General features: G+C 41.8%; 1 protein-coding gene across 9 annotated transcripts in view; it reads left to right on the top strand.

The window, feature by feature from the left end:
• Positions 1-17974, top strand: part of MBNL3 (muscleblind like splicing regulator 3) — a 123253-nt gene extending 105279 nt beyond the window's left edge. For 4 of the 9 annotated variants that reach the window (XM_083422671.1, XM_083422673.1, XM_083422674.1 and 1 more), the window contains 3 exons: positions 4975-5069; positions 7073-7146; positions 7614-17974. In XM_083422671.1, the coding sequence (XP_083278797.1) occupies positions 4975-5069; positions 7073-7129 (152 nt within the window). In that variant the 3' untranslated portion in view covers positions 7130-7146; positions 7614-17974. Of the gene's footprint in view, positions 1-1201; positions 1238-4974; positions 5070-7072; positions 7147-7613 lie in introns of all 9 variants that reach the window. The other 5 variants (XM_083422669.1, XM_083422672.1, XM_083422670.1 and 2 more) reach the window with 2 other exon arrangements.
• The last annotated feature ends 240 nt before the right edge of the window (positions 17975-18214 follow it).

The raw sequence follows: 18214 nt of genomic DNA, 5'->3' as shown, positions 1-18214 counted from the left end.
TAGGTGCGCTGCCCACTGAAGCTACAAGGACAGATGAGCCTACCACTACCAGTTTATGAGCTTATGCTGTGTTCTCTTTGACCACATTTTCCCTTAGGACAGGAGTGGGGAACCTTTTACAGCCTGTGGGGGGGCTGCGTAATGTTCTGAGGGCACATGCCTATGCTGGGCGGGGCCAGAGGCAAAAGTGCGCAGGGCAATGAATGCACATTTTACCTCTACTGACACTATGCTTTCTGTGGGAAGCACTGCCCTTCACAAAGTCTTGTGTCAATGAGTCACACACACAAGCATGCCCTGGAAAGGAAGTGGGCCAAATTGGGATAGCTCAGTCGGTAGAGCATGAGGCTCTTAATCTCAGGGTTGTGGGTTCAAGCCTCATGTTGGACAAAAGATTTCTGCATTGCAGGGGGTTGGACTAGATGTTCCTTGTGGCGCCTTCCAGCTTCACAGTTCTGATCAGTTACAGTATGATCCATGATCTTACTGGTTTTTTTATTGAATTTCTATCCCACCCTTCTTTCTGAAGGAACCTAGAGTAGCAAATGCATCCACAGCTGTTATCATTGGCTGATGCTTTTTTAACTGTTTTAAAACAATTAAAACATTCTAAAAACAGCTAGAGTTTAAAAACAGTTTCAGTTAAAACCATCCTAAAAACCGTTACAACTAAAAACCTTTTCTCATCCAGTGATCTCAGGGTTGCCAGGAACAGTATATTTCAGCCACCAAGTGCCTGGGTAAGAAGGACACTTTCAAATTCCTCCTGGAAGTCATTACTGAGAGAGACTGGCGCACCTTACCAGGGAGGGCATTGCGCTACCAGGAAACCACAACTGAAAAGGCCATGTCATGGGTAACTGCCAATTGGGCAGTCCCAGTGGCAGCACCAACAAGAAGGCCTGGAGAGGAGCTCTGGGTGTGCAAGTTTGAAACTCATCCAAGCACAGCTGGCTGTCAAGAATCCAAGGATTGTTCACATTTGCCTTGATCTTGTAAAGGCTGAACCATAAGATCTGGTTCAGTCACGGTGAATCTTTAATTTTACATTTGTGTTGGCGGGAGATGCAGCAGTAGCAGCAATGGAGGATAATCTCCTTTTTCTTTTAGAAAGAGTTTTTGTATGTTAACACGTTAACTGCTTCACTAATGAAATGTCCCTTCTGTTCATCTCTCCACGCTTCACTGCATGGGTACGCAGGGTCTGTGCTGTGCATGACTCCCACAGCAAGCGTTGGTAGGTCTTTCTCCACAAACTTAAACTTTTGCTAAGCTGAATGAGGCCATTGTGATCCACTGTGTCGCTGGGGGGGGGGGGAGCGGGAAGCATGGTGTGATGCCATGCCATGTGTCATGATCTGCTGTTGTCTTAAAAGCTGAAGTGGTCATACCCCTTTTCACGTCCATGCAGTGTGGCAAATTCAATGACTAATAAGTAGGGCAGAGTCAAAACCAGTGTCAAAAAACACCTCCCTCTTCCTGTTTGGCAGTGCCCACAAAAATGCCAGCCTAACCTTTTATGTTGCCCTCTTGCTGTCTCTCCCAATTGGCTGAATCCACCCTCAGTGACATCATCGCATAGCCAAATTTGATTGGTGGCATGGCAGCATGATGTTGTCTGGTTCACCTGGTGATTCCTGATTGGCACCATCCTGTTTCTTGTGTGATCCATGGTTGGCTGGGAAGAAGTAGATTGTTGGGAGGACCCTGCCAAATGGTAGCAGGTAGGGGAAACAGTGGCAGTAGACAATAAATGGGGATATTCTCCTAGCTAGGAAGTTATTCAGAGAATATTTCTATTTCCCTGAAAGCCCCATTTTCAACCTAAAAATCTGAAATGGGAGACTGTTTGGCAAAACGCTTTAAATGAACCAACCTGAATAGGATTGAACAATTGAAAGCCTAATCAATCAACTAGACCATTTGACAAAGCCCCTTTTAATAAGCCAACTTGAATAGGGTCAATTCTTAGCGTCCATGCTGGTTCTGTGACAAAGGCAATAGTTTAACCTCTTCCTCCTCCACCTCCTCCTCCTCCTCTGCGTTGTCTTTTGGGTCAAATGACACATCAGTGCCACGTTTCCTGGGGTGAAAGGGGAGCCTGTTAGTGGCTTGCAAATATTTCTTTTAAACCCATGCAACTTTTAAAACTCTTCTTGACTATCGTAGGAAGGGGAGAAAGGAGCCAGGTGAGGGGACAGGAGGATGTGCTGATATGGCCTTTAAAAAGTAGATTATTGATCTTGCAACCAGCATTCCGTGATTAGTAAATCTGATGCTGCTTTTTTCTTTTAATGTTGTTGCTTTATGGAATGGCATTTTATGGGACTCAAAATGTTGCATTTAGTTTTCCACTCACACACCCCTTGCTTTAGCTGACATTTTGTACATCTCTTGCTGAGGAAGTGTTTAGCTATTAAGGTAGGATAGGAATGTTTAAAATAAGTAATGAATTGCATAAGAAGACTGTCGGTGAATAGGTGGGGATTCATGTGATTAAACGCTCCTCCTCACATACACAGGAGCATAGGGTTGTATTCAATGTGTGCCCTGTTCGGAGTAGAGCCATTGAAATTACCAGTCATGGCTAATTTGGGTCCATTCATTTCAGTGGTTCTACTCCCGAGTAAAACTTAGTTGGGTACAAGCCATAGGAACCAACCTTGCCCTGAGTCACACCATTAGTCCCATCTAGCTCAGTATTGACTACACTGACTGGCAGCAGCTTTCTGAGATTTCAGGAAGGGATTCTATCTCAGCCCCACATGGAAATGGAACCTGGGACCTTCTACATGCAAGGCAAGGGCTCTCCCGTGGAGTTACATCTCTTGTTCTTTCATCTATAGAGCTCAGTGATAGAACACCTGTTTTGCATGTAGAAGGTCCCAGGTTCCATCCCTGGCATCTTTGTGTAGGGCTGGGTATATTCCTGGTCAGACCCAGTCAGCACAGACAATGCTGAGCTGAATAGACTAATGGTCTGACTCTCCCTATAAGGCACCTTGATTCATATAGGCACCTTCATTCATATAGAGAAGGAACACCTCTGCAAGCAGTTCCTAGCCTGTGCCCTGACACACTACTTTTCTTAATAACAACAGTTTCACTATTTGTACCCCACCCATATGACTGGGTTGCCCCAGCCACTCTGCCTTGCTTCCAGCATAATAAAAGCACATCAAGCATTAAAAACTTCCCAATACAGGGCTGCCTTCAGATGTCTTTGGAAAGTTGTATAGTTGTTTATCTTTTTGACACCTGATGGGAGGCTGCTCCACAGGGAGGATGCCACTGCAAAGAAGCCCCTCTGCCTGGTTCCCTTTAACTTCACTTCTTGCAGTGAGAGAATTACCACAAGGCCCTCGGAGTTGGACCCTTAGTTTCTGGGCTGGACGATGGGGGTGGAGACGTTCCTTCATGTATACAGGGCAGGGACTTGGAGGAGCCATGTGACGCCATTGCTTCTTCAGCTTAAAGTGATACATTCCAGACTCATGTTCAGGTCCTCCGTGAGAAATGAGCAAGGGAGTTTAGAGCTTGCAATGTTTTAGGTCAAGATCCTATTTTATCCTACACACAACTTGCTTTAAATTTGAAGTACCTGCCCTATGTCCTCAGGGCAGGGCAGGTTAAAAAATAGTAATGCCTACACTGAACCCTCTTTATTTGAAAGCCAGCCCAAGCATGCTGTGTTCTCCCCAGCCTCACCACCTGCAAAAAAGCAAACATGACTCTGCAAGAGAGACCAGATCTGAGGGCCTTATCCTTGCAATTTCAAGCTTATAAACCCTGCAGGCGATTTTATCAGGATGCTTCTTTTCCTGTGTCTGACTGAAGCCGTGTACCCACCATACATTTAAAGCACATTCTCAGTCCTCCAAAAGTCCTGGGGGTTGTAGTTTGTTAAAGGGTAAACTACAGTTTCCAGGATTCTTCCTGGGAGGGAGCAGAGAATGTGTTTCAAAGGTGCTTTACGTATGTGTTGTGTCCACAGCCCAGAACAAACTCCTCACCACTTGACTAATCGTACTCCTTTTCCAAAGTCTACGTTCTCCAAAATCCCAGAGCCCTGTGGTCTATTTAAGGTCCTTAAAGTGGGTCACAGCCCCCCCCCATGGTTGCTTCTTTCTAGCTCCCATGTTATTTCTGCTTTTCAGGAGGTGTTAATAATGTCGCAGAAACAGTTCTCCCTTCACCCTTCCTCCACTCCTTTTGAAGGACTCAGGCAGGCAAAACAGGGTGAAATAGCACCCATGAGATCCTTGTCACAGAACTAGCAGCTGTGCCCAGTTGGCATCAAAGGAAAGGGGGGGATGCTTATTGCACCTGGCAGCCGTGACATGCAGAGGGATGGCAACTACAACATGCGCCTGAGTGGTAGCATCTTGTACAAGCACTTGCTCAGAAGTGAGCTTTGTAACTTTTCAGATTCACAAAAATGGGGGTGGGGGACAGCAACCTTTCAAAGCAGGGGAGGGCTATCATGGCACCCACAAGAGCAGCCTGGTGTGGCTCATTTCGGGTGCCCCTTCACCAGCCACAGCCTCCAATATCGGGGGGTGGGGGTCCTGTTTGGCAGTCTGCTCTCCTTCCACCCATCTTTGGAAACTTGCCACCCCCACCCAGAGTCTTATACATCATTGTTCTGCTTATAAATGTTTACTAAGTGTTGAGAATATTTTGGTTTTTTCCTTAATTACAATTGTAATTGGCTTTTCCCCTCCCTCTTTTTTTCTCTTTTTTGTTTTTATTTTTCAACCTCCCCTCCCCCTTTTCCCTGTTACCATATTTGCTTTGCACTGTGGTTGCATGCTGGGTCCCGCCCTCCCCTGATGTCTCCTCCCATGACGTCACCATGGCTTGTCACTGTGACCCCCGGCACGCATCCTCCCTGCCCCACCACACGTCACCGTGGTTACACAAAATGCTCCGCCCTCCTGTTATGTCGCTTCCATGGCTTCCTACTGAAAAAAGTTCCCATGATGCACGGTGCTACGCCCACCACTGTTTCTGCAGCAACATCACCTGCCACCAGCGTTCCTTTCGCTGCAACTGCTACAGCCAATCAGGTTTGGCCCTTTCAAATAGCTTTGTTTTGCAATGTTCAGATATTGTACAGGAGCCACACTCACATGGGGCAGAGTGCCTTTTTCGCAGTTAAGGGGGTTAGGAGTGGGGCATGGCATCATCATCCTTGTTAACTGTTTGCCCAGCACCCACCTGCCGAGGCCATTCATGTGGAGTCACAACAGTTAACAGCTGTCTCTTTAAAGGTCTCCGGGGGGGGGGAGTGTTTGTGAGGGGTGGGGTGCTCTTTTTCACATGACCACAGGTGCAAATGTAGAGACTTTTAACATGAGTAGCACCCCCATGATAAGGTTTTTTTTTTTTGGTTGCTCAGGCATTTTATTATGCAAAGTTGTTTCTTTTTAAATCTGATGGTTGTGTCTATATTTTGATAATGTTATGCAACCGTCCCAATAGCTTGACCTCACCCCCAAAGATGCACTCCTCCATTGTCTCCCAACACAGAGAGATGCCAACTGTTTTTAAAGTCTGGTTTCATTTTTAAAAAATTTAAAATACTTTTTTCCCTCTACCATTTTAGGTAAACCGCTTAGAGATATTATTATTTTATTAAGCAGTAAATAATTCTCGCTAAATGAATGGAATTAAACAAGCAATTCTACAAAAATGCCCACATAGAGCATTCATCTTGTGAGGAGTGTTGTCAGTGGCATCTCTGTAGCAGACATGCCATTAGAAGTATTTATGTTCCCCTCCCCCTTCTAAGGGGTCACCATCCCATGGAATATGAAGTTCTTGGGCGATGTAGGTGTGGTTCTAGAAGTAGGAGATTGGTGGAGTGGGTGAGGAGGACCCCGTCACATCAAAGGTCAAGTCTGACAGGGAGAAGCACTTGAAGAATAGAAGCATTCCCTGCCTGATCACCTGAGCTGTGCTGGGAAATTGCATTGAGCTACAATGTGGGGTTTGTTTATTTTTAATCTTTGATAGATTCATTCATGTCTCTTCTGCTTTGTGTTCTGAAACAGAAGCATCACATCAGGGTTCTCTTCTTTGAAGTGTTTCTGCCCAGATAGAAAGCAGAAATAAAAAAGAACTATTAGTTTTTAAAAATAATAATAAATAATGGTTTTGAATGGGAAAAGATGGTCGCTTCTTCCACTCACCCATCCCAACCATTAATATATATTGTGTCAGCAGGAAGTTCCATCTTTCTTCTTCTAATATATATAATCTGATATAACTTTGGGGCATTTAGGTGCAACCATCTTTTTGCCTTATAAGGAAATGGAGAAAGAATTGCTCTCAAAACCGTAAACGTTCCAGATGCTGCTTCAGAAATCCAGAATGCTTTGCATAAATTCATTTTTTTTGAAAGAGCTAGGCAAAGGTTTAGTGCAGATGCAGTCCTTGCATGCATGACAATAATAACACTGGTTGTATACTCAATGCATTGCAAATGTCTCATTTGGGATTTGCTGTAGCAAGTTCCCTCTTCGCCCCCTTTGTTATGGAGTGCCAATAACCATACTGAGCCTCTAGCTACAATTAAACACAAGCACCCATCTTACAGTAGTGGAGGGACAATTTTAAGCATACTAATGCTTAAACTAATGTTATTTTACTCTTTTCTTATTCTGGTATATGGAGAGCATTCCTATAGATATGCAACATTAAAAAAACCAAGCAACCTTTTCAGTTTCGAACCCAATAGTGTGGGTTGTTCAACTCTCTAACTGCAGACATATACCCATGTCATAAAAGCAATATTCAGCAAGTCCACGGCCATGGCCTCTCAAAATTAAGCGATTGAGTGGATATATAGACATTGGCACCTTTTTTTATAGCTGCCAGAGAAGAAAATAATTTATCCATCATTTTATCCACTGAGTCACCCTAGACATTATCAGGGATTAGGGGTTGTGTTTATCAACTCTCCAAACCAATTGTACTTTTTCCTTTAAAATGACTGAGTGGTGAACAGACAGGGTGAGTATCAAGGAAATATTTTAACAGGAAATCTTCTTTTCCATTTTCATTGCAGATATCCCAGTTATCAGTAGATGAACTAAACAGCAGCATGTTTGTGTCACAAATGTAGAAGCAAACAACGGAAAAGTAAGTTCATCTGAAGTTCTCCCTTCAGCCATGGCACACTGGGATCTCACACCAGAGTCATTCCTGCAGACTGAGAACCAGATCTGCACATTCGGAAGAACCCCATGGCTCAGCCTTCCTTGGACTGAGACCCATTTCAGATTTATTCTTTTATTTTTATTTCTATGCCACCCATGTGACTGAGTTGCCCCAGACACTCTGGGTGGCTTGCAACAGATATAAAAACACAATTAAGCATCAAACATTAAATCACACCAATGGTCCATCTAGCTCAGTACTGTTTACACTGACTGGCAGTTCTCATGAAGGGACAACCCTAATCCTACCTGGAGATACCAGGAATTGAGCAGGGCACCTTCTAGGTGCAAAATAGATGTTCTGCCACTGAGCTGTGGTCTGATCCAGCAGGGCTCTTGTGTTCTTTTCGAGTCTCTCTTTTATCACTTGTTTGCTTTCTCTCATTCCAGCAAACTATGTCAGAATCATGAACCTGAAATCATGGAGTTACTGGACTTTCCTCTCTTTGGTGGGAAGCTGCCTCTGGGCTCTCTGTGTATATATGCCCATCCTTTCTTCCTCTACAGCATCTACACTAAGCCTACTGCAGCCTACATGTTAACCAAAAACTGGTCCATGGGAATGTCAGACTTTTTTTTAAGCACTATAGAGAAACAATTAACAAAACAGCACTCTGTTATACAAGGCATAGAAGTAAGTAGAGAACTATAACAATAGACTTTTATAACATCTTACTTTAACACACTTTTAAAAAAGAATATTTTTTTCCTGACTACCATCAAGAGAAAGTGTCCTCCTGCACAGTGGACTTACTGGTTTATTATTCTATTTTCGATGGATAAATGTTTGTCTGTTTTCAAAGTGTTATCTTACTGTTTTGTTTACATCCTAGTCTATTATTGTTTTGTTTGGAGAGACAAAAGAAGAAAAGATGTACATCATTATCAAGTATACTCAACACCGGGGGTTTTCATTATCATAATGTCTTACATTTTCATATACTGTGGTCGTTATGGGTTTCTCCTCTTTTTTCTTTCCTTTTTTTTAAAAAAAAAAAAAAAGAATGACAAGCTAAGAATGTTATACTGGGAAACAGGAATGGTGTGCTTTTAAAAAAGCAAGAGACAAGAATGTTCAGATATAGATTCGTATCGGGCTAGTTATTTAGAAACCTCCATCTGAAAAATAGACTCTCCCTCCAAAATGGAGTCTCTAATAAATTAATAAAAATAAACAATACTTGCAAAAGTTGTGAAGGGATTTGCTGTCAGTTCAGGAAGGGGGAATGTAAAGTGAAATGGATCGAAACAGGGTCAAGCCCACAAGGCCAAGATGGCAGAAAAGCACCTGGCAAAAGAGATTTCTGCCTTTAAGTGCCACTTTAAGCTCCAATTGGTGCACAACATATCTTGAAAGTTTACCAACATGGGGTTTTTTTAAGTGACATCAAGAAGTATGACCAGTTTATGGAAAATGAGGTTTTCTTGCCATTGAGATGAAAGTATTCTGCTATTTTTCAGACCCCATTGTGATATAGAACAGAAAAACACACACATAAATTTTCCATTCAAATGTAAGCAGCCCATCTCCACATCCCATGCTTAGCCCAGGAAAGTAGTACCAAACTGCAGCCTCACTCCTCCATTAGGTTGTATCTTTGTGCAGATGGGAGCAGGGATTGCTCTTGAGGGAGCAGCCTTATAGTGATTTCTGGAAAGAGAATAACGTAGGAGACAGACCAAATAGTTTGGTTTCAATTCATCCCGATGTTTCTTCCAAAGACATCACTGTTTTGGGTGTGTGCTTGGAACCATGTTTTGACATCCTTGCAATGCCGGTTAAGGAGCTGAGTTCAGATTCTATGTCTGATACTGACTGTGAATACAGTGTTTAGAAGGAGACCGTAGATGTTCAGGAAGCCAATGTATTATCTTATGTGTTCAAATTTGGCCCTAAAGAAGAAAACCAAAGAAGAATTAAATGCCTGGTTTGTTGAATTGCCATCCATGAACTGAGCTTCCTCAGCAAAGTTTAAATCCCATGAAATCTGATACCTGCAAAAAAATGTGTTGTGTTGTGAACAATTGTGTTGTGAACAATTGTAAACAAATGCAAAGGGTCATTTTGGTGCTACTTTCCATGGTCTTAAAAGGTCTAGGCCCTATCAGGGGGAGGTGAAAAAAATTACACATTTATCTCATACAAAATTCTTTTGCATATTCCTGGAAAAATTTAGTCCAGAGTTGCCTAAAAAAAAAAAAAGAGCCATACATAACCATATAACTGGCCAACCTGTTGTTCATTGCTGACTTTGTTTCCCAGCTCTGTAACATAGTAGAAAAAAGTGGATTTCAGTACTTCCTGGATATGAAAATATTTGTATATTTAAAAAAAATAATGATGGGTTTTGCACAACCTGTGGCAGTGCCTCAACAGAGAACATACCTGATCTCTTCTAGTCAGAAAGGACACCTATGTATAAACACACTTCTATAGATATATATATGATTGTGTTAGCGTTAGAATTTGGAAGGATGTTCAGTGTTTGTTTTCAGTGCTCTAAATGGATTTTTATGTAAACTTGCCCCTTCGATGTTACCCACTCCTGCTTTCTTTGAATGATATATTTTTTAAAAGCATCTTGCATAGATGTGCACAGAATGTAAGCCTAAAATGTTTCTACAGCATTCATGTCACACAGTTTTAAAGCACTGAAAATCTAACACACAAGGGGCACAACACCTTGCTTGTATTTTTTGCAAACCTTGGTAGCCAGAGGAGAGGAGGAGGAGGAGAAGCCTCCCTGCTGGCTACCACAGCAAACCAGGCATCACTCCCCAGGCACAAGGCACCAGAACCACACTCAACGCTTCAATGCTTGCACCCCTGGACACACCACAGATAAACTTAACACCTGCACACATGGACACGCAGGCACTCTTTCTAATACAGAGGTGCAGTGATACGTCTTCAGGGTAGACTGCTTTATTTTAGGTGCCACAACATTTATTTTATTTTATTTTTTATATATTTTTTTTACAAAAATAGAGTTAGTGTTTGTTGTAAGAGAAAAGCTTTGTGGAGTGAGGGAAGACAAGCACGGCTTTTAAAGCACTGGGAATGTCACCAAATTTAACAGGGAGGTTGGGAGGGGTTTTTTTAATTAAAAAATGCTATTGTAAGGGTAGCACTATTTAAGGCTTGTTGTGCAATGACTTTTTTATTCAAGAAAGAAAGAAAACACAGTCGACAGACTATAAAATCCTAGATAGGTGCATTCTTTATACTATAGTCACTGAACTACTTGGTGACTCTAAGTGAAATAACAAACACAAGAAATCTCATCTTTTATTTGAGTACAGAGATGTGTGTAATGTTTGAATCAGTATAATTTCAGCAACTTTCTCTAAGCTTCCCATGTTCAACAAACCTATGTGTTCTTTTTAAAATTTATCCCAAGTTCATCTCGCACGCCTGCGTGCAAACTCTCTCTCTTGCTTTCAGTGTCTATGTGCCCATTTCCTCTCAGCCTTATGCAAACAATATGCAAGAAATGCTGAAACTTGAGTAAAACGGGTCATTGCAGAGGGAAAATGAAAAAGCTGATAGATCATTTTTGAGGGGGGGGGAGGTTAGTTGTTTCATGAAAAGGTGTTTTTAAAGAAAAGCTTAAAACATACTAGATACATCCACAAAAACAATGAAAGAGGGATTTATAGTACAATGGGATTCTTGAAATGATTTCCATTTATTTTGTTTTTTAAGTAGAGTGTTCTTGAGGATTGGAACATGGTTTTTCATAATCATATTTTTATTCATTTTTAATATGAACTTGTTAGGGGTTTGGGTTGGGTTTTTCATTTTTAATGGTGTCATTTTTTGTATCTACATAAATCCCCCCCCCTCTCTGCCCACCTTTCCCTCAACCAGCCCACATCCTCCACTTCTGAACACTCCCAAATATTCTTTAATCTGCCATGTACTGCATGTTGCACTTTGAGAGTTCATTTGTGGACTGCTGGGACTGGCTGGCCTGCTCCACCTCTTGCAGAGCCACAGAATCTCATGCTTGCCAATGTGGACTCCTCTTGCCCCCCCCCCCATTATCAGATCTCCCAGTCAGGTCCACACATGTGTCCTTGCACAAGGCATCTTGTCTGAGAAAGTGCAAGCGCACAGGCCGGATATGAAGGGCTAGTTTGAACGCATGCTGTGGGGTTAGTTTTATTCTCTTCCTTTTTCCTTGTGCCATGTCACCAAATATTTTGAAACTCAGTTTTGAAACCAGTGGGGGCGGGCAGGGGGGCTGTTGGCCACGTGCAACTAGCCTACTGCCCATCTTTCAGCTTGCTCAACAACAGATCTGCAAGCTGCAAGGCTGATGTTGGGGGGGTTTTGTATCCAGGCAGCTTACAGATCCATCAGGAAGCCAACTACCCGGACCACCTGGTGCTTGGCTCAATCCTGTGCACATTTGCTGGGAAAGTCGGTCCCCTTTTTGTTCAGCAGGGCATGTCCTGAGGAAAGCATGCCTAGGATTGCAGCCTCAGGCCATTATATCTGTGAATATATTGTTGAGCACAGGAGGGGAAAGGTGTGGGAGCCAGTGTGTGCCTGGCAAAAAGAAACCCTAAGTGAGAATCGGGCCTCAGAGGGGTCACTACTTGAGTGCAGTTTAGCCACAACTGCGAGCGAGTTCAGGATGGCAGCCTTTGTGTTCTAGTATGGCCCAGCTAGCTAGCTACAAAAACCGAACGGCAAATATTGAATGTTGTAGGTCCATCAGATCTGGAAAGGAGATTATGCTGACCTCCTCCTATTTCATTCTCAACTTTGCCTATTACTTAATACAGCAGTTATCTCTAGGACACTTTAGTACCCAGAACGGTTTAAAAAATTGGAGCTATCCTTTTCTTTTTTAAATCCCTAATACATTTCACATCCATAAAAGGGGGGGGGGAGTGCAACTTTATGAGGAAAATCTAATTTCCTGTTCCTCCTGAAAGGATGTATGATGCTAATGATCTGATTCTTACCATGTGCCTGATTAAGGCCTTAGAATATATTGTATGTTAAAGACTGTAATAACTTTTTTAAAGAAAAAAACTTATTAGTTGTTAGCGTGAAATAATTGTAAATAGAGTTTTAAGAAAACATTGTTACTAGGTTACAACAGGTTATTCATGTTGCATTATTTTCCATTACTTTTATTGTTAGTTTTTAAGGATTTTGTTTTCATTATCACATATATGTATACATACACACACACACACACACACACTGTGTGTGTGTGTGTGTGTGTGTGTGTATCTTTATATATCTTTAGTAACTAATGAATTTGATTTTTGAAGGAGAGTTTGAGAATGTTTAAGATTTTTAAATCATGTATTCAACTCATTTAGTTATCTTCTAAAAACAACACTGAACCGCATGTCAAAATATAGAGAAATAAATACAGTCCATAACTAGTTTGTATAGTTTACAGTTTAAGAACAAACAGACAAAAAGAGTAACTTTGTATGTAACTCCTACAATGATAGATTCATTGTTAACTAATTATATTAAGTTGTTGTTGCTATGGCAACAAAACTACAACATGGCTACCTTTGTATACATTATTTGTGAAATTTTCACATGTAAATTAAAAAAAAGTAATGTGTAACAGTATGGGTTCGTTTAAGGTACAGTTCGATACTGTCGGAGAAAGATATGACTGAATATTTTTAAAATCCCAAAGTCCCATGTGAACGCTGGATTTGTGTCTTTTATGTCACTTTTTCAGTCAAAAAGTTTACAACACATGGATTTAGAGTCAGGTTTTATAGCTTGTAGAAATTGTTGTGTGAGTTCGGGTTATTCCACCGTATTTTTCTCCTGGATGATACAAAGACTATCATAGAATTCCTGGGGTTTTATTCTATTTCCACATACTCTAGAGCTGAAACAAATGTAGGAAAACGCAAGTCAGAATTTGATCAGGAATTGGTATAGTGTTGTTTCACAAAAATCAAAAGGAAATTTGTATGTAGAGCTACATTTCAGCCACAACAAATCCCCAGGGTGTTGCTTTCAGTGGGACTTGAGCTACGGGCTAAGGTCCGTAGGTTTTTGCACCCGGCCTAAGATTTTTATTCTTCTGTAAAACAACAACACCAGATTAAATTACCAGATTCAGAGTTGTGCAACCAATGGGGTTACACAGCCATTCAGCAGCATTTTTTTGAATGCAAGAAATTGATCAGATTCTGATGGTATAAGCTTTTTTGGTGCTGCTGTTTGTTTCAACACTAGTGAATTCATAATTAAACAAGCTTTTTTAATAAAAAAAAATACTGCAAAAATCAAACACCATAGCTATATCGTTAAAAGCCTTTTACATCAAAATCATGACTGGGACAATATGGGAAGAAACAACCTGTACATAAAAAGGAGACAAAAATATTGTGGAATGACCCTATAACAGTGTTGAAGAAACCAATATGCTGCAGTTAAACTGATTCAGTTGGTGTACGAATGTGTAAGACACATCTTTTTTGCACTTATGTACATAGTCCACGAAAGAAATCCTTGGAACTTATTTTGAATATATTAAAAAAAAGTCTGTAATAATACAAGGAGAAGTTTGTAAAAGAGATTACTAAGGCTTTGAAAAGGAAGAGATTTTTTGCTATAAAACTTATCTGAACGCGTGCTGTTGCTTTGCTATTGTACAAGCTTCGTAGTTTGCCATATAGCTTAAAATACAGCAGACTGAGACCGGCTCATTTCCAACCTGCAGCTCTGAAAGAAAATAAGAAAAACACACACACAATAGGAAACAACACTTAATCTAAAAGTAAAGGTCACCAGCAAAGGTTTTAAAGTGGTTTGTCACCCGCACAAACTGGGTATCAGAAGAGCTGAATCAGACCAAAGGGCCAGTTAGCCTACACAGCCTCCCCACCAGAAGGGCATAAGTTGAACAGCCCCCTTTGCCCATTGTCCACAGCTGTACACAGACTCTAAACAGAGATGCCATGTAGCCACCATGGCCAGTAGCCATAGGTTGAACTGTTGTCTCCTCCACACTCTGACTCTCCAGATATTTAAAAAAGTAATTCTATCTCCTCACCCACCTGGCTATATTAGAACTTAACAAAATAGCACAACACGATGGCCAATAACAATGGCACTAAACACTTTATAAACTAATACAAATGATCAGAAATTGCAACCAAAGTCTCTAAACCAATCTGTTTCGTTCAATTTCTTAACCAGCTGAATTGAACTGCATCCTTCTCACATTAATTCTTACAAGTCTGTCTGATGAAGAATTGATCAAGATTGGTTGATGAAGCATTGGAAGGAACAGATTGGTTGTCCGGAAACTCTGTTCTGGCGATATTTGGTGACAGATTATGTATATATCAAACTTTTGAATTATTCTACCGTGACTGGTGAAGATTTAGAGACTACAGTTGCAGTTTCTGATCATTTGTGTTAGTGTATAAAGTGTTTAGTGGCCATCGTGTTGTGCTATTTTGTTCAGCTTGTCTATATTGCAACACAGGCGTCTGTTTATGGATTATATTAGAACTTTGGCATGTATTAAAGATAACTGCAGTTTTACTTGGAGGATCTTTGTGGATTCAGGAATAGTAGGGCATGCTCAGGCATTTGCAAGGAAAGTTGGAGACTGACAATGCAATATTATGGGAGGTGGGCCTGCCTACAGATAAAAGATTGTCTTCAACAGTGTTCTACTCTGAGTCGACCCACTGAAATTGGTGGACCTACTTGGACAAGAACGAACAATGGATACAACCCAGTATGTTCAGGCAAATAACTGGGCAATCCTCATGCTATTCATCCAACTATCTTGAGGCCCAAACCCTTCATCCCTTCCTCAGAGAGCTTTGCTTGTACTACCAAAAATTTGAATCCTAATTTTCTATCATCCCACTGGCAGAGGGGAGATTTTGATAGGGGAAGCTACATTAGGGATCTTGGATAGTGTAGATTTCACAGTGACTTTTCCAAGGGCTGCCTTGCTGAGGCTCATGCCCAACCACATGAAGAACTTGATAGATGTAGCATCCACAGTGAGGAGTATTCCACCTCTCCCTTGTACCCCTGGATTTCCGAGTGGTGGTTCTGTGGTATAAATTCTTCTCTCTTGCGTAAGTGGGTAGTGTACTAGAGACAGCCACGTCTTCACTTGGGCTGCATTGGCAATTGGCTTTCTGCATACCCTCTTAACCCCAAGTGAGTGTCAGGCTGGCAGCGTATAGAGTAAAGTAGGTAAAGTTGTCCCAACGCTAGTTAACAGAGTAAAATGCCTGTAATTTGGGTAATGCTGTTCACAAAGCCACGTCTTAAAAGGGTGGCATGTGAACAAGGCCTTTGTTTCTGCCATGTAAGAGGTGGGCCTGTCTTCCCACTATGGAAGCATGAGATGCAGGCAGTTGTTCAGGAGGAGAACAAGCTCAAGGCAAAGATTTTATAGGTCCTGGTGGACAGGGATTGGCGCTTATGGATCAACAGACAGAATGCTCAGGCAGGCTGGTACTGCAGCGTAGGTGGTGGCCTTGAAGCACAGCTTCATCGGCCAGACTCACAGTGGAAACTGTGGCCCGGTGCTATAGGCATTAGGGCCACGTCTTCACTGCTAGGGGCCCCACTTCAGGATACACATGCCCCCGCAGCCTGGTTGGTTAGTTGACCCTCATCTGTCTTGAGAGACAATGCAAGAGTGCACCTTCGGGGAGGTAGATTGGTTGCTGTATTAGCAGCACCTAAGTGACCACCTCGGGGCGCAAGTCTGGGCAATGTATGTGAAGGTTCTCGTCTGCCCAGACAGCAAGACCCCTCCCTCTTGACCTCACTGATATGGTCCAAAGGAAAGCAGAGCAATACATTTGGCACCTGCTTGGCTGCAGGAGTTGCCAGAAGGAGGCATACCAGGCACCACCCAACCATCTTAGGGACACCACTCTGGATTTGTGTAGGGTTCACTCCTTAGTCTTCTCTTCTCCCAAAGATGTCCCACAAGGCATTGAGTATGGATTAAAACACCCATGTTATAGGAGAGGCTCACAGTGTCGAACTGTGCACTCCATGGCCCAAAGCACTAAGGGCAGCTTTGCACATGACGTAGATGCATGGAAAAAGAACATGCATCTCAGCAAGGTCTTATAAGAAAGGAGGCATTTATCTTGGATAAATTCCAGTATCAAGGAAGTGACATCCTACTGTGGGGGGGGGGGCAGCTTGATTTCCCCTCTTACATAAGATTCAGGGAGCATGGGGAGAAGAATTGTCCTGTGTTCACACACGTCCCAGGCAAAGCTACCCCTATGCAATGGCCTTAAGAAGCATATTGATAAAGAGCTAATGTGGGGCAGCCTTAGAAAGTCTCTATTTGTTGCATTGAAGGAAGGGATCTTCTAAAATTGAACTGCTTCAGGATGGGGATGGCAGAACAGCCCAGGGGTGTCATGGCAGGCACCCCAAACAAAACCTTTTGCTAGTGACCTTCACATTCAGAAAGGCACATGCCTCCCCAAAACCAAACAGCCAGCCAACAACACAACAACTGAAACAATGACAACCAAGTGGTCTTTTTCCAAACACACAACAGAGGGAAATTACCTGACACAGAATTTCAAGGTTCCAGATCTTTATTACTGTACACAGATGCTATTTGATAGTGGTGGAAGCCTAACGATTTTTGTTGCCATGGCTCTAGTATCCTAGCAGCTGAGGGGATGACATCGCCATTCATCAAATGATGGCAGGGGTGGGGTAGGGTCACCACCACCTTTAAATTCACAAACCTCAAGAGGTGCCAGGTTTGCAGCCATAAAATTGTTCACCCAGACAAATAAAATTCTACCAAAATTCAGAAGCCAATTAAAATCCCAAAACTCAGAAGTAGAAGATTAAAATATTGAGGCCTTGTTGCTGTTTTTTAGAAAGTTAAAATTTCAAGAGTTGCTTTCTTGTGTTCCAAATCAGGTTTTCAGAAACAAAACCCCTGATTTTTCAGACTGAAATTTCAATTCTGACACAAAACAGCCCTTTGGCAGCAGCAGAAATCTGTGAAGGAGGAAACCCGAAAGACCTTCGCCTGATTTCAGTTCGATTTAAACTTCCACGCAAGGGAAATGTGAGGTTCTGATCCCAAAACTCCAGATAATGAAAAAGTAACATCCAGAAGAGCATGTACCTATTTTTTGTTTTTATATTATTGGATGTTATGTAAAGTAAGCTATTCAGACATTTTAAAATTATACTGCAAGGAATATATTCAAAGAAGTGGGTTTGATTTATTTTTTTTAGAGGGGAAATGTAGTCAGAGTATAATGGGGTTTAAAAATGACATGCAGCCGGCACTCTTGAGGTATGTGCATGTCTAGATTTTCCTTCCCATAGCTTTCCGTGGGAAGGCATAGCCACTATTCAAACTAGCGGGTGCTGGCTTGAATGCCTGGCGACAGCCTTGCATACACTTAAATGGAAGTGAGCTTTATGGAAACCCATAGAACTGGCTGCCAGCCAAAGCATTTAGGTTCCTGGTTCCTCTGTGGTGCGGATTCAGATTGTTCTGATATATCCGTAGCAAGCTGGCAACAAGTCATCCCTTCAGCTGCTATCAACAGGGTGTACGCTTTGAATATCTTTTCCTTTTTTGCCACAGTTATATTGCTGTAGTGCTTGTTTGTGCTTTCTAGAGATGTGCATAATGCAACTCATTTTACTATGTTACTTCTATATTGTTATGTTTATTTTATTTTATTTTATGGATCTTTTAATAAAGTGTATAAAACTCTCTTTATGTTTTTTTATGAACCCATATCAACACATTTAATAAATAGAGGAGTTTACTTTTTAAGTCTCTGGTTGATTAGTTGCAACCTCAGAAAAGTTCTATGATGTGGAGAAATTGTGTTCAAACAAGAACTCAAATTGGTGTTCTAAATCCATGATGCATATGATGGTATACATTTATTATATGGGGGGGGTGTAATGCCTTCAATATTTTGGAACCTTCAGCTGGTACACCCCTTGA

Source organism: Podarcis tiliguerta, assembly GCF_965153285.1.
Source record: "Podarcis tiliguerta genome assembly, chromosome: Z".
In the NCBI taxonomy this organism is placed as follows: Eukaryota; Metazoa; Chordata; class Lepidosauria; order Squamata; family Lacertidae; genus Podarcis; species Podarcis tiliguerta.
This window is presented reverse-complemented; position numbering and strand designations above follow the sequence as displayed.